The sequence below is a fragment of the Cavia porcellus genome, unplaced genomic scaffold (genome assembly GCF_034190915.1).
Source record: "Cavia porcellus strain 051 isolate PalLab524CR breed Dunkin Hartley unplaced genomic scaffold, mCavPor4.1 scaffold_19, whole genome shotgun sequence".
Taxonomy (NCBI): Eukaryota; Metazoa; Chordata; class Mammalia; order Rodentia; family Caviidae; genus Cavia; species Cavia porcellus.
In genome coordinates, this window is record NW_026947502.1 from 5,238,711 (window position 1) to 5,255,142 (window position 16,432).

Genomic DNA, 16,432 nt, shown 5'->3' on the forward strand with positions numbered 1-16,432 from the left:
TGTTTGCCACAATAGCCCGCCTTGCCAGTGCAACACGAGAGCTCCGCAGCCCTGTGGGTGTCAGCATAGCAGCTCAGGGAAAGGACGGCTGTGAACGGAGCAGGAGACTCCAGCTAAGAGCGGGGCTGAGGGCGGTTCACGGGTTCTGAGGTGCCTGGGGGCGGTCACCCTCACTTCCCCAGGCCACAGCCTGCAGTCAGAGCTTTGAATGCACACGGCACGAAAAGCACACATGTGGCCTGCTCAGGAATGAAAAGCCTTTACCTTCTTGGGCACAAATGTCCCCCGTGGCTGCAGTTCGGGCCCAGCAGTGTCCTCCCCTCTCCTGCTGCTGTCCTCTGGGTGCTGCTCTTACCCCTCGGTTGTGACTAACCTGATGTGGTCGCCTGGAAGTTCCCCTTGGGGAAGCCTCCAGGTCCTGGAGACACCTGGTCACCGAGTCACACGCACCATGGCCCTCAGGCCCTGCTCCACATTCTCACGGGCACCTGCCTCCTGAGTTTCTGGCCTCTCCCTCCTCTCTTCAGCTTGGGGGTCCCTCTCTCTGTTGTCCTTGGTTGATGGCTACTCCCCACCCCTGCCTGGCCAGGCTCTAGCAGGGTTCTCCTTGGGCAGGAGTTGCAGGGGTGTCAAGGCCTCTAACAGCGACACTTTGACACTTCGACCACAGGCCTGAGTCCCTTGACAAGTGAAAAAACCTCTATCCAAAGGGAACAGGGCGACGGCCTTCCATGTCCTTTTCAGGTTTGTTGCAAAACAAATGCAACTGCTTTCCCTTCTAAAATCAAGCCAGCCGGGAGATCACTCAGGACAGACCCCAGGCCCAAGCCCACTGCGGCACAGGGATGTCAACGGAAACAAGCCCCGTGCCCCAGCACCTCTGCTCCGCCTCAACTTACGGAAAGCCGTGTAGAACTCGCGCAGGGTCAGGGAGCTGTCGCTGTTGTAGTCGTCAAATCGGAGGAGGTCACCTGGCGAGCACCCCAGCAAGTCCCCGTCCAGGTCCTGCTTCTTCAGCTCGTGCTGTGGGTGAGGAGGGACAAGGCCGGAGCCACGTGTGAATTCAGGGGCACGGGTGTGGCTAAGCAATGACTCAGGCTGCGAGGGGGCTCAGGGGAGCACCCGAAGCTCCTTCGTTTAGTTTTATCTGCTCCCCTCACTTTATAGATAGGGAAACTGAGGCTCAGAGAGGGAAGTGACTTCCCTAAGCTCACACTGTGGTTGGGGTAGAGTCTGGAACACAGCTGGGGTCTGTCCTGTCCCCACCTGTAATCTAGGGAGGGGAGGCTCCTAGGCCGCCTGGTCTACCCCTTTGTAATGCTGATGGGGAAAGAAAGAGAAGGGTCCTCAATCACATGAGCCCTGCAATTGAACTTGACCTCAGCATGTGCACCAAGGTCCCCTAGCAACCCTGGTCAGAGCTGGAGGTCATAGCTCTGTCTCTGTATTCACCTTTCATCAGCCTGTGCCCTGGTCCACCACCAGGAAGGGCGGCTGCACTCCAGTGACCAGGCCTGAGCTCTACCCCTGCCTGCCGCAGCTGCCAGGACTGCAAATATCCACCCTTGGGATTCTGGCACAGGGGCCTCTAGGGACCCTCTCTGGGTGGCAAGACAGAGGGTGCCCCAGCATGGCCAGCCACAGGCCAAAGGGTAACTGGGTGGGAAGTCCAGGCACGTTTGCTCAGCTGGAGCTGGAGGCCAGAGTTCTAGATACCAGAGGTCTGGCATGGAAAATGCTCAGAAGGAAATTTCAGAAGAGAGGGAGTGATTTGATTTTATTTTGGCCGGGAGAGAAGGACAGAGGCATTTTTCCCTTTGTTTAACATTTTCAGTCTGGCCTGCTATGTTAAAGGGAGTTTAATGTAATAATGTTAAAAAAATGACCCCTCACCCAGCAAGTGCAAGCGTTCGATAAAAGGGAGCTCAACCATAGCACCTGAGATCAATCTTCCAAAGATGGAAATTTTCCTTTGTCTATTTCTGCATTGGAAATTGATTAACTTTGCGTAGGACCGATGAGTTTTTCCTCTGATGCCTTTGATTGGGTGTCAAGGAAAGGCCCGTGTTAGCTGGGTTCTGCTTGGCAGATTTATGAAATGGACTTTAAATATATGAAATATTAAAGAGGAAATCATAGTCCAATTACCATGCTTGTTAATGGCTTCGGGTGCCTTGGGCTATGTCTCTCCTCGGTTCAAGCAAGGAATCCAACAAGGTTCCATGTCTCAGGCAGCCACCGAGGAGCCGCAAGGGTGTGGCTGCAACAGCTCACAGCTGCCTCTGTCCGGGCCAAGCTGCTGCCACCGGGCCTTGGTGCTCCGCCAGGTTGTTCCTCCTGCAGGGAGCCAGGACTAATGGGACCTGGGCTTTCCCAGGGCAGCTTGGGTCACCTGAGGGTCCCTGGCTTGCCCCTTGGGGCTTAGCTACAGCTGGGGACCAGGTGCTAAGGGAGATGGCGACATGCTGATTCCCGAGGGAGTGGGCGGCAGGCCTCTTGGGATGTAAGGGTTTGCACTGTGGCTCAGGTGTGGGCGAGCAGAGGGGGTTCCAGATGCACTCCCTGAAGTAAATGTGAGTCTGCTGGAGCAGAGGTCCTCATAGAAAGGAGTGTGCACACTAGAACTTCAGACGATGGCCTCTTATTCAGGATTTGTGGTTGTCCTTGGAGGGATAGTGGGAGCCTTGGGTGGGAGGCCTTTCAGTGGGCACAGCAATCTGCCCACCCAGGTTCCTTGGTGTTCCAGCCAGTGGGCATGGCTTGGGCAAGTTATTTGCTTTCTTAGAGCCTCAGTTTCCCCATCTAAAAACACTTGTGAAGCAGGCTGACAGCAGTCCCTCCCTTATGGCAGAGGATGGCTGAGAGGTTAAGCAGGCAGTAATAATGACAAAGCTGGTGATGACCACAAGCACAATGACTACCATCATCTATCGGGAACAAGCCAAGGGCCAGGTGCCACCGGTGACACTTTACACACCTTGGCCTCTTCAGCCTTCTTCTGACCCTGTGGGGCTTACAGTCAAGGAACCAAGGCCTGGGGGCTAAGGCCCAGGATCCGCTGGCTTGGAGACACAGGGGCAGCACTTAATCTCAGCTGGTTCTTCTCTGAAGCCTGCATTCTTAGCCACTACCCAGCATAACGAAGAACTGGTCTGTGTATAAGCGAAGGAGCTGGCCAAGGAACCCTGTCCCCAGCCCTTCCGAGTGACCTGGCCACTGCCTGGAGAGGTCACTCTGTCATAGTTAAGAATTCTTTCAACTGGCCTCAGAGGTGGGAACTTGTATTGTTACTTTCCTCTGGATGACCCTCTGCAGTCTCCAGGGAAGACCTGGGGATGCTGACTCCCCTTTGTCACACACTTTTATACCTGGCCCCAGGGTGCCAGGCTCTTAGCACCAGACAGGCAGAGCAGGAACAGCAATGCGGGCCCTCCAGCCCACGCCAGACCTTCTGCCACAGGGACTCTGCACGCAGCCGGAAGTGGCTCTGGCCCTGGAAATTGATGTTGATCTTCTTTTGCTTTTTGTGCTACAAATATTAACTACCCTCGCATCACCTTGCAGCCGAACCAAGGGATGTGGGTGCTGTACTCAAACCCACAGCCTTTGGGGAGGGAAGCGAGCCAAGATTTCAATGCAAGTGTTTCTGCAGACCAATGATTCTGGGGATAATCACAGGACTTCCCGCAAGCCAGCAGGCTGGGGTCTGGCTTGCTGATATTTGGGTGCCAAAGAACAGTACTGTCACCGGGCAGGGGACTTAGGGAGCCCCAGGTTGAAGCTCCAAGGGTGCTTTCTGAAAACTAAGTGCTGCTTCCCCTTGATCTTCATATTGAGGACAGCAAGGGACTCCCAGAAGACAAGATTGGTTTCCTAATTAAAACATCAGTCACCAGGCCCGGCCACCATCGAGGGTTTTGTTGGATAGCCACAAGGGTATCACAGCTTGTGTGAACACAGCGGCTGAAGCTGCCGATGGGAAGTGACTGATGTCATCTGTCTGTGGGGTGTTCTCTGAGGTACTGAACCCTAGGAGGGTGGGAGAAGGGCCTCTTGGGTGCACGGCGACAGAGACAGTTACAAACTGTCCTCATCAGTCACTCAGTGTCTCTTCAACAAATAGAAAGCCAAGTCCTTCCAAAACTCGGCTTCTGTGGAATGCTGCACCCACCTGAGCCAGTTCAGAGCTGGTGAGGCGGCCATTTCCATCTGTGTCCAAGTCCTTAAACAGAGACTCCACCAGGAGGCGCTTCTGGGCGGCAGGGTCGGGCCTGTGGTCGCCTCCTTGGAGGGGCTGCCGGCCGATCTGGATGGCCAGGAGGACATTCTTGAGGCGGGCATAGCCGGCCATGGTGCACGTGTTACCTGGAAAAGAAGATGGGGCGTTACAGCGAGATGCCCATGGGTCCCCCCATCCATCTCACCCATGAGGGGTCACAGAGGGTCCCAGCGCAGGGAATGGTACAACTGTCACAGATGGGACTTATTTGTCCGTCTGCTCCGCTGATCCATCCCACAAGCATTTATCGGGCGCCTACTGCAAGCCAGGTGCCCAGAGATTGCCAGACAGGAGAAATTCTCTGGGCAGCACAGACAGCGGTAGCCCCACAGCGGCTCTAGGAAAGCCGGCCCCAATTCCAGTTTGTGATTGCTTGTTTTTGTCTTAATCCTACCTTAAAGGCTGCTTTTGAGTTCTTGGCCTCATAGATTAAAGAGTGTTTGTTAACAGGACTAATAAGCCGGGCTTAAGGTAATTAGGGATGCTTCTGGAACGGGATTACTTCTGAACAAACGTGTACGCAAGTCCATGACCAAGAAGCACAAGGCTGCTTTATGACACGGAAGCCAGAGGGAGCAGCCTGTTACTGTGAGGCCTTTCATCCCACATGTGCCCGCCAAACGGTGTCGGAACAGCATGGTGCTTCACAAATGAGGCTTGTGATGCCCTGTGACACGACGCAGTTTATCCTGCTGGCTACGGCCTGCTGGTCTCAACACCACACAGGGCACAGCCTAGAGACTGGGCTGCAGAGTCCTCACAGAGCAGCGGGCTCTGCCTGCACCGGGCTCTGGTGGACCCCAGAGGGTGGGTGTGGGCACCTCACGCTCCCTTCCGGGGTGAAGCCAGTGGGTGCTGGGAACAAACTATCCAGGGCCTGAGCCTCTTCTTTATTCTAAGGCCAGTTTAAGGTGACAGCTCAGGGCTGGAGGGTCCGAAGACAGCAGTGCTGGAGAACACAGAGGCTGATGTCCACTAGATTTGTGCTCCAGCTCTGCTGGCACTGGGCTGTGTGTACCTGGGACAAGAGGCCTCAGTGATTTTATCTGAGAAGTGGGGGCAGTAGCGTACTGGGTTGTTATGGAGATTAACTAAGATGGGGTCACCACAGGCTCTGCGCTAGTTTGGCACTGAGCTCATGATAATAGCTGCTGCCCCCCTCTCTGTCCCCAGAACCACATCAGCTGATGGGGCAGCTCCTTGGTGGAGAGGGATGATAGGCATGTCTGTGGTCTGTTATTCTCCTCCCTCTCTCATTGGATAAGCCAGGGTGGCCCGAATGTGTTCCTTCTTGCTTGTTTGTATTTCTAGATTTTCTTCCAATTTGGGGTTAATTGATTCCCATCAGAAACAAATGCCTGTTACCATTTCCTCCTGCATGTTTACTTAGGGAAAAAAATCAATTGCTGTGAGTTCGATATCATTAAATCTATTTGCTCTCTGGGAGTCTCCCATGCTGACAAGAATGGTTTGCTCCCCTTTCCCTGAGCCTGTCTGTCTCTTCTGCCCTGCGGGACATGGACTGTGGGCCACAGACTGCACACCCAGTTAGTTCTCAGGTCTGTGTGAGTTTGCAGTGCTAAACATGGGCATCTGGCCCTGCTGCAAAGTCACTTGACCCAGGGGAAGATGCACCTGGTCCCTCTGTGCACTGGCTTGCAGTAGGTGCTCGGTAAATGCTTGTGGGATGGTCCCGTCAGGGATCCTGCTGGGATGGAGTTGGGGTGCGGTGGCCCCTTCCTCCGGCTCTGGCCTCCTGTTGCATCCTCAGGTTCACTGTGAGCTCACAGGCTTCCAGCTTATCCACCCCACCAGTACTACGTGTCTTAAAGCCAACCAGAGGCTGGGGTGGGGGTGCCTCGTCTCTAGGATCTGGGCTCCGACTAGGCCAGGCCCCTCCATCCTCTCCTACCTCCATCTGCTGACACACCCTGTGCCCAGTGCCGGGCAGCAGGCTAAAGACAGGACGGTGCATCTGGTGCTGGTGTCACAGGTGCCCGCAGAGGCAGGGCTAAGGAGGCCAGGGTCAGGGAAGCCCACCAGGGGGAGGGCAGAAGAAGCAGTGCGGTGCGGCGAGAGGGCACCAGGAGGGGGCAGTGTGGAACAAGGAGTAGTGGGGAGGGCCGTGGAGGCGGCTGGCACCCCACCTCCTCCCCACACCCCAGGCCCTGGGCAAATGTGCCAGCCAGGGCAGAAGGCCAGGCCTGCAGCTCTCGGAGCCAACTTCCTGTGTCCTTTCCCTGGCTCCATCCCTTTTTCTCTCTTCTATTTCCTTCCTTCTCATTCTTTTCCTCTCTCTCTCTCTCTCTCTCTCTCTCTCTCTCTCTCTCTCTCCCTCTCTCCCTCTCTCCCTCTCTCCCTCTCCCTCTTCCTCCCTCCCTCCTTCCCTCCCATGAAACCCACAGCCAGCCTCCATAATGCTCAGCAAGTGCTGGACCACTGACTTACATACATCCCCAGGTGTCTTAAGTTTTGTTTTAAATTTTGAGACAGAGCCTCGGTAAAATGCCTGGCCTGGCCTCGAACTTGAAAGTCCCCTTCAAGAGGGCCCCCTCCTGGTGCCCTCTCGCCGCTCCGCACTGCTTCTTCTGCCCTCCCCCTGGTGGGCTTCCCTGACCCTGGCCTCCTTAGCCCTCCCTCTGCGGGCACCTGTGACACCAGCACCAGATGCACCGCGTGTCTTTAGCCTGCTGCCCGGCATTGGGCACAGGGTGTGTCAGCAGATGGAGGTAGGAGAGGATGGAGGGGCCTGGCCTAGTCCGAGCCCAGATCCTAGAGACGAGGCACCCCCACCCCAGCCTCTGGTTGGCTTTAAGACACGTAGTACTGGTGGGGTGGATAAGCTGGAAGCCTGTGAGCTCACAGTGAACCTGAGTCCCCCGAGTGGCTGGGGGCCCAGGGTGGTTGTCTTCTTCTTTATTGAGGTCTTATGGAGGAGTTCCTGGAAGGGGATCTGAAAGCTTCCAGATAGGAAGAAAACTTCGCCTACACACAAACCGCCACGTGATCTGCTCGGTTTTACTGAGCTCCTTTAGTGCTCATGGTGCTGCCAGAACACTGGCTGGCACTTCTGGGTCTGTGGCAATGGCTTTTGGAGCCTCAAGTCCGGCCTCCTTCCTTGAGAAGCCCTTGGGTGCTTCTCACCACAGGGCTGCCCTCTGGGGGTCTCCCCACCCTTACTGCCTGCCTCTGTCACCCTAACCCTAACCCGAATCTCACAGAGCTGGTGGCTCCTGGGAGAGAATCTTTCAGAGGCAGAGAGGAAGCCCCGGAGGCAGCTTTCCTTCCACTGGCAGGACATGCCAGGATGGCATCTTCCTAGGGAAGAGTTCAGCCAGTCCTCCAGTGTGGGGGGCAGCACCCCGGGCCCTGTGCATGCTGGGCAAGCCCCTCCCACTAAGCTGTGCCCCAGCCTTCCGGTTTAAGGTTCTCTCTTGATGCCCCTACTTTCCCTGTGGGGTCAGGCAGGAGTGGCTCATCCACACTGACCACTGGGCCCCTGGGAGCCTTCCACACCTGGTCTTCTCTCACAAAGCACTGATGAGCACGGAGAAAGAGAAATCAATCTATCACCCATCGTCCGGCTCCAGGGTTAACACACCTCAGGGCAGAGGGGTCATGGTGCTCTGGAGTCGCCCGACCTGCTACTGCCTTCTTGCCCTTCTCAGGTCCCACTCAATGTGGGCAAGACAGTATCAACATCCGGGTCTCTCCAGGGGTCACCCCTGCCCAACCACCCACCCAGCAGCTCATGCAAGTCACCGAAAGAGGTGGGGTGTGGAAGGAGGAGCCCTCAGCAGCAATGCCCCCGGAGCACCCTCTGGCCTCAGCCTCTGCACTGACCAACCCTTTCCTTATCTGCAGTGCTCTCTACCATGTGGCCACGTAGCTCACACTCTCCCTTCTAGGCCACTGCTTTGTCACATGGTCTGCACTAGAAACCCCCAGCTCCATCGGGCTCTGTGGCTTGACCCTGATGGAGAGACCGGTTGCATGGAGGAGGGGTCTGGTCTCTCTGGACAAGGGTAGGTCTGTGTTAGCCTTGGTTTCAGGGCACTTGGTTTCTGCAGGAGGAGGTACGTGGCTGGTCCGTGGCTGGTGCCCCAGGGGTATTGAGTGACTTGGGAAACCCTGAGAGCAGGTCTCTGAGCTGGTGTCCACTTCCCATTGCCCGGGCCTCTGTGGCCCAGCCTGGGGTGACAGACTCGGAATGCAGTGCATCTGGTGTCCCTAACATGGATTCTGAGGAGGTGTGGCTTTTCCAGGGAGAAGGCAGATAACTCATTAGGAGCGGAAGTCTACACCTGGGATGTGACTCACCCAGCAGGACTGACACAGGTTGTATTCCAGAGCTGTCGTACTTAGTTCTGGGAGGTGACCGAGTACCAAAACTAACAAGTACCAAACACGTTATTTGGCCGGAAAGGATCACAAATCCTAGGCCACCAAATGTGAGGAGGCCTGCCTGGTGTGTTGAGTACCGAGCAGAGGACAGGCCCTGGGACGGCATTTTCCCTTCAAAGTGCATCGAGAACAGTCCCAAAGCTGTCAAGTCCCAAGGTGCGACTGTACTCACACGCTCAGAAAGCCATCTGAGCGTGTCCTCCGCGTGCTGGTGGTGTCCAAGTAAAGGGGGCTTTGTGTTGTTAAAATAAGGAGATGTTTCTTCCTTATGCCTCTCTGGGGACCTGGGCGAGGTGTGGGCTCGTGACCAGGCTTGGAGGACTCCAAGGAAGCCCCTGTGCACCCACAGCTCTCTTTCTCCTTCTCCTCTTTCCCTCCCTTTGGGTCCACTCTGCCTGTGGTCAGGAGTCCTGTCCATGCATGCTGCCCAGCCCCACCCACCCAGTCCAGAGTGTCTTAGATACTGCCCACCTCCCTCTCAGACATCCCTAACTGGGAACCTCGAGGGTATGTGGGGAGATGATCCCAAGAGGTGCTGGAAGGCACAAGAAGAGCGATCAGAAAGGGAGAAAGGTCACTAAAGGGCAGGGCACCGGAAGGCACCAGGGCTCAGGCCTCCAGAAGGGTACAGAACACCTCTTGGAAGTGAGCCACTGTGATGCCAGGGAGTGGGGGTGTTTTTCTACCCGCTGCTATCCCTGTGGGCTGAGTGTTGCTGCGGGAGGATTGCTGTGGGGGGATTGGCCACCCTGGCCAGCAGCTCTGAGCCCCGCAGACGACTGAGCATGTTCTCGAGGCTGGAAGTCAGATGCAGGTGGCTGACATAGGTTGCTGCTGGCCGAGGTTATGGGGAATCATCTGCCTGAGCTGCACGGGACCTGGGGGGTGGATGACGGGACTCTGGTGTCTGCCACCTCTCTTCAGTGGGGCGGCAGGCTCCAGGTGGGCGGGGAGGGGAATGCAGGGCACAGTTCAGTGCTTACTGAATGAGCTGAGGGCCAGGGAAGATGGTCTCATGAGGCAGTTAGGGTGATGGGGCCACCCCATACTGTCCTTGCCTGGGGCCCTGCAGAGAAAGTGACCTCATCAGGTGGCTATGGCTTCCGGATACCAACACTGCTAAAGACATCACAGAGCCTGGCCAGGGAGCCCTGGCTGGGGAGTCAAGCAACCATCTAACTTTGGCCATGATGTGGCCCATGGCCCTTATCAACTCAGCTCACAGGGTCACAACACAAAAGGACATGAAGTGTGTGTGGCCAGCGGGCTGGGCAGGGGTCTCCCCTGGAGAGATGACCTCCGTGCTTGAGTGCTTGTCTTTGTGTCCCTTGGCAGTGGAGCCTGGGCCAGGATGGAGACTACGGATCCACAAAAGAAGAAAGATGTTTTCCCACTGCCCAGGGCCATTCCCTCCCAGGGTGGGAGGCCCGAGCCCTGACCAGCCTCATGGCCACCGTCCAGCTGGCCTGGGTGCCCTTTGCACAGCAGGACCTGCCTGCTCTGGCCTCAGGCTCCTGCCAGCACATGTGCAGGGCTCCTGCTCCCCAACCAGGCCTGCTTTGGCAGATAAAATATTGATCAGCCCGCTGAGAAGCCAGGAGTGTGATCTTATTTTCATGTCAGAACTTGGTAATGAACTACATTTATCAAGCCCGTTCTCCATGAGAAAGGTCAGCCGCAGATCTGGCTAAGTTGCTATGACACCTCATTAATCTAGTTCCTCAATAATTGTCCCTCTTTGAAGATGCTAATGCTCTCCCATTCTGGCCGCAGTCCCTCCGCGCAGAGGGAGATGATGGTACCCAGAGCGCGGGCACAGCTGCGTTTAATTTTTGAGCTTGGGGAGACGTGAGGCAAGGAGCTACTTCTGGAATGAAGTGGCCCTCAAAGAGACTCTACTGCAAAACAAAGGAGAGCAAGGGGACACTGGGCACACTACGCCCGCCACATCACACCCCACATGGAGCATCTGTACTGTGGTTAAGCCAAGGTCCAGGCCTGGCGATGGCTGGGGCTGCAGGAACCCAACAGCGAGGAGAGCAGAGTGAGGTTCCACGTGGACAGCACAGATGGGCAGTGGGAAGCCCAGGGTCTAAGCCGGAGCGAGACAGGGACCCGACGGTGACAAGGCAGAAAGGAGGCTTCTCTGGCTGCTTCTCCACCAAGCTCTTCAGCCGCCCTCTCCAGCTCCTCCACCCAACATTCCCCTCCGAAGAGGCCCGGGATAGCTGGACACAGAGGCCAGGCTGCGGGTGTGCCTGAAAGGGCAGCCCCCTGGGGACACCTGGGTGTATTCAGCCACATCCCAGCTTCAGGAGAGGCCTGATCCTTGCCTGGGCTTTGCTCAGTAAGGACAAAGCTTTCCCTGGGGACCCTCTGTGATGGGAGACAGTTTGAGCATGTGAGGATGGAGCAGCTCTGGGGACACTCTGCTGGGGACACAAAACATCACTGAAGAGTTCTCGGGCCATCCCTTGGTGGGCCAGGGGGCAGGGTGAGGGGAAGGGACGAAGGGCTGGGGCTGCTGCTGCTGGGAGGGTCGTGCTCCTAAGTGGACATCTCTTCTATGCACGGGCCAGCCCTTTGGAAACCACGCAGGAACCCAGCCATGAGCTCAGGCCACACACACTGGCCTCTAGCTTTCTCCAACCTAGGGTGGCCCTGCTTTTTGCAGGAAGGCCTGGGACCAGAGCTTGGTTCCTGGAGACCACACCTGGGGGAACCCCAATAGGTCCAGGGGACGGAAGGGTGGCCCCTCTAGGCTGTCCTGTGGTCTGCTTGTGGACAAATTCCCCTCCCACAACATTAGTGGCATTGGCTTCCACATTCCCCAGCTAGCCTGACAAATAATGTCACATGCCACCCTGACAAAGCTGCGATCTTTACCACTGAAGCAAAATTGTCTGGCACCCACATTACAGCTGAACGTGCCTGTGTTACCCGGGCCCCAGATGCGATGTGTCATTCGGAGGTCTATTTTGAAACCGCTAAGCTGTGCAAAGAGCAAGCAGTGTTTTACTCCCAGAGCTAATTTATGAGTCGCTGTAACTTTGCTGGAGTTTAGCTTAAGAGGAACAGATGTTTGACTTGATGTAAATTCATGCACATTAACAATCTTTCAGCTGCCATTTCTGGGAAAATTCAATTAACAATAAATGCCAAAACCAATGGGCTTATCTTTTGAATACATTTTTAGCTAACACGATGTAGATCTGATGATGGTGCTGACGGAGCCACAGAATTTTGGAAGTCCCAGAGATTGCAAAACCCCTATGATCCAGTCTTCCCACCATCCCTGAACGCATGCATGGACAGGTGGATTCCAAGTCCTGCTGGCTGGTGACCCCAGCTGGCCAGGCCCTGGGATTGCTGACTGGCTGGATCCAGGGGCTTCTTCAGCCTTTAAGGTCTTCCCAGACTGGCTCCATCGACATCCTGCTACCCGCCAGCAAGCTGCCTACAGAGTGTGTCCCCTGTGAAAGGCCTTTTCCTCACACTGGAATGGCCATGGCCCAGCTCCATGGAACCGTTGCCCTTCCAGTCACACAGGCTTCAGGAGTTTCTGCCCTGTCTCACCTGGACTCCACTTCCTGAGGTAAGCAAGTGTCATGATAGTGACAGAGACCCATGGTGGTCACTGGCTGTCTACAGGCCTGGAGGAACTGGGTGGCCACCTGCCTGTTCCATCCTCAGCCCATATTACCTCCTCACTCACTGGTGCCAAGGAGTCCTCCTCACTCCAGAATAAGCCAGGAGTCTGATGTACTCGTTTGACGAGAGGACTGAGGCCCAGATGGCGGGCCTGACTAGGGGCAGAGCCAGGATTAGAACCCCAATCTCTGACCCCACTCCATGTTCTGACCATGTGACACAGAGGCCTCCTCAAACCGGAAGACGGACCTGTTTACCTGAGTTCCCCCAGGGGAGCCCCAGGCAGATGCGGCTGGGGAAGTGTAAGTGGAGCTGACAGGGTCGGGGCAGTAGGTAGCGAAGAGCCTTTCCTCGGGTCTCTGTGTGTGGTCTTTCAGAATCACCTGAACTCCCTTAAAAGTGCAAAGTCTGAAGCAGAAGTGGTGGTCCCTTTAATCCCAGCTATGGGGGAGACTGAGGCAGGAGGATCACACATCCAAGGCCAGCAGGAGAACCTGGCTGCATGCCCTGTCTCAACAGAAAATTAAAATAGGGCTGGGGATGCAGCTCAGTGCTTCATTAAAACGAGTGAGGCCTTGGATTCAGTAACCAATAATACACACACACACACACACACACACACACACACACACAGATACAGATACAGACAGACACACACTCTGGGTCTGACCTGCAAGTGGCTTGGGGTGAAACTCAGAAAGCTGTGTTTTAAGTCTCTGGTGATCATGTACAAGGCCCGTCCACTGGCTGCCCCCTGACCACATGGCCTCTGATCAAACATGCTCATCTGGCCCCGACAGGGTCACACGGTTTGACATCAGCCTCGCTCCCAGGAGGGGTCTGGAGGGGGCCACTCACCAGGTATCAGTGAGGAAGACAGCCTGGGCTTGTGGCCAGCAGGCTGTCCGCAGCAAAGACCCAGAGACAGAGCTGAGAGCTCCTTCAGACATCCCAGCCCCTGTCCCTGCACAGCCAGGAAGGTGACAGTCCCTCCACCTGGCAGCATGGGGGCAGCGAGAGGCTGACATGGACATCAGACTGGATTCTGTTTTCTCAGGTGGAGCTGTCAGCTGTCACAGGAATGCTGGGGTTGTGGCTGGAGGGGCTGGCTCCCTCAAATGTCATATGCTGGCATTTGGCCATGCCACACTCTTGGACCAGTTGGGCTCTCTGGCAGACAAGGGTGGCTGGAGAAATCAAACAGCAGCATCCTCCTGGGTCCTACTTTGTGGTGCTTCCTCCCCCTCCTGGGACTCCCAAGGGGCAGCATGCAGCTGGCCAGCTGTCGTTGGTACGTTTCTATTTGGTGCTTTCTCTAGAGAGCCCACATTCGAGACCCCCACTGCTTTCGAATTCTTTGGTTTGAGAGGTACAAAGCCCACTTTGGGACCACAAACAGAGGCTGCACATCAAAGTCCCTACGGGAACTTCAGCCCAGGCCCGCTGTGCACACAGCTGTAGGATCCTGCTCCCCAGCTGCTCTGGCGCCAGCAGATCAAATGCACTCAGCGCCGGTGCCAACAGTCACCTTCACTTGCACCCGACTTTGTGGACAACACCTCATCTTAATTTTCACCCCAGCTTCAGGTAATTTAAATGAACAAAACCGCCCGGACCTTTGTTAGATAAATGATACATTTGCACATGGATGTCTGGCCCAATTGATGTTGCTATTCAATCTGCTGCTTGACATTTACAATCCTCCTCTTTATTCCTATTAGAGAAAGCAAAATTGGTTGGATTCCTGGGAGAGGGATTCACATATACTTTTTATGGCTGACTGGCAAATCTATCAGGTGGCCCCAGACTGAAAAGAGTAATGTTTGAAAAGCTGAATAAATGCCAAAGCCCTCCTGGCATTGAGAACTTTATTTTTTATTGTTGTGTGGATAGAAAGCCCCCATACACAACCAGGTTCTTTCACAAATCGGGGGCCCCTTTTGGAGGATGGTGCTGTAGACTCAGGTCCCCCCATCCTGCCCAGAAGCCTGGTTCACTGCCCATTCTCTCCTGCCCTACCCCTCACATGCATCCAGGGGAGAAAGAGGCCACAGAGAGGGGCCTGCCCACCTCCTATTTCATTCTATTGGTTTGTTCCCCAGAAATCTTGGAAGACTCTGCCCCCCAACATCTCATCAAAGTGTAGAGTCCTGCAGTTGAGAGGCAATATCTTGACTACTCAGGTGCTGCTAGACTAGACTATTTCTATGACTAGAAATGTAGCTGCTTTGATTTTAAACTATGGTGGCCTTTCAGGAGCCACCAGGGCTGGGGATACGGCTCGGCAGCACAGTACCCACCTGGCAAGGGCAAGGTTGTGAGTCTGATTCCTGGTATGAAAATAAAAGGGTCTATACTGAAGTAGCCACCGGGCTGAGTGGTAGGATTCATCCCTAAAGGCACAGCAAGGTCAGAGGGTGTCACTGCTTTACTGAGTGACTGAGCCTATATCCGGAGTGATGCTTAGGGTCAGTCCAAGTGGACGCTCATCCCGCATGGACCCACTGCACATGACCAGCGTCTGCACAAATGGTGCAGGAACAGGAGTGTGGTCCCCACGATGCACTGTGGGGGTAATTTTGGTTGCCATGGTGACTTAGTGGCCGGGTATCCGGGATCATGCTGTTGAACCCTTGCTTGCCTGACTGGTCACCGAGTTTTTAAGCATCCTGCTTACAGCAGTAAAAGATCCGGTTGTTATTATCTAAGCCTAGAATCTACTCCTTGTGTATACATTATGTTTTCCACAGAGTTTGGCAAGGATTTCCCAAGGATGTACCTATGCCATCAACTATAAATTTTATTTACCATTTTACTGCAAGTTGGTCTCCATTTTAGAGGATCATTTCTCCAAAATCAGTGACAGAGGACTCTGACTGCCAGCGAGCACACTACCCACAGCAGGTCCTGTGTTCCTAAGCATCCACATGCAGGTGCCAGCGGCAGACCACGAGTGTCACTGGTGCCCACTTACACACTGAAAGGCACATTCTACACGGGTCACCTTTCATATTCCCCATTTCTCCCTTGTGTCGCTGTTCCCTTAATAAAATGCTGTTCCTTCATGATCACAAGGCGGGAGCTGACTCTAGGTTGCGATTTATATGAACTGCCTGAATCTGGCCGTCCTCCTTTTCACACTCCTGAGTGTGGGAATGGTGGGAAGTAGTGTGTAAGTGGCAAGGCGTGTGTGGCCGTGTGTGGTGCGTGTACACTGTGCCCCTGTGATATGCTATGGGCACCTGGGTGCAAGTGCAGACTGCAAAGGCCAAATGCAGGGAGGCAGAGGGTGCAGAGCCCCGTCCCTGACTGGAGAGCTGCTCGGCTCTGGGCAGGCAGCTGACAGCAGCCCCCGAGGGAAAGGCTTCGCCTGGCTCCCCCTTGAGGGAGCAAGCCCAGCCAGGAGCAGAGAGGCCTGGTGGGCACTGCAGACCGCCTTCCTCCCTGCCCCTGCGTCCTCCACGGCCAGGCTCCTCCTGTCTGTATTTCCAGGACACCCACAGGTAGGGCACACCTGAAACTCTCAGGTGGGGCCACGGGGTGCAGTGAGCCCCAGCTGAGCCTCACACTGCAGCAGAGTGGCCTCTGGTGTCATCTTCTGTGTTGTCTCGGGTTGTCTGCTCACATGCTGCCAGGTTCTGGGCCACCAGGGAGCCACCAGGCTTTCAACACCAGCCCAGGTTTGCTTCCTTCAGTGTGAGGAGAGCACAGATGGCAAACCCATGCTAGAAAGGAGCTTCCCAAATGCCAGCACTCAAATTCCACTTGCACAAGCTTGGCGAGGCTCGGGGGGTAGGGAAGTTTGCCTTAGGAAAAGGGGTGTCAGAGGGAAATGACATCCAGATGGCCCGCTAGAGACCCTGCTCTCAGCTGGAGATTCTTGCCCTTCATAGACTCTGGAGCAGTGTTTGAGAGAGTTCCCCAAACACAGTGTAGTTTTAGACCCTACAGAACTCGGGAATTTCCTGAGCTTTGAACTTCTCCAACTTGGACAGTTGGGATTAGAACCTGGGTCAAAACAAAACAAAGCCCCACACTAAGTCCAAGAACAGCAGCATTTCAGGGAGAAGGTGAGAAAGGTGCCCCCCATCACCCTGC

The 16,432-nt window shown here is 55.3% G+C and overlaps 1 protein-coding gene across 2 annotated transcripts in view; it reads right to left on the reverse strand.

Moving 5' to 3' along the window:
* The window catches only part of Fstl4 (follistatin like 4), a 368,201-nt gene that overhangs the window by 97,909 nt on the left and 253,860 nt on the right, over nt 1–16,432 (reverse strand). For both annotated transcript variants that reach the window (XM_063230624.1, XM_063230623.1), the window contains exons 5-6: nt 4,172–4,365; nt 900–1,023 (exon numbers count right to left, since the gene is read on the reverse strand). In XM_063230624.1, coding sequence (XP_063086694.1) covers nt 900–1,023; nt 4,172–4,365 — 318 coding nt within the window. The remainder of the gene's footprint in view (nt 1–899; nt 1,024–4,171; nt 4,366–16,432) is intronic.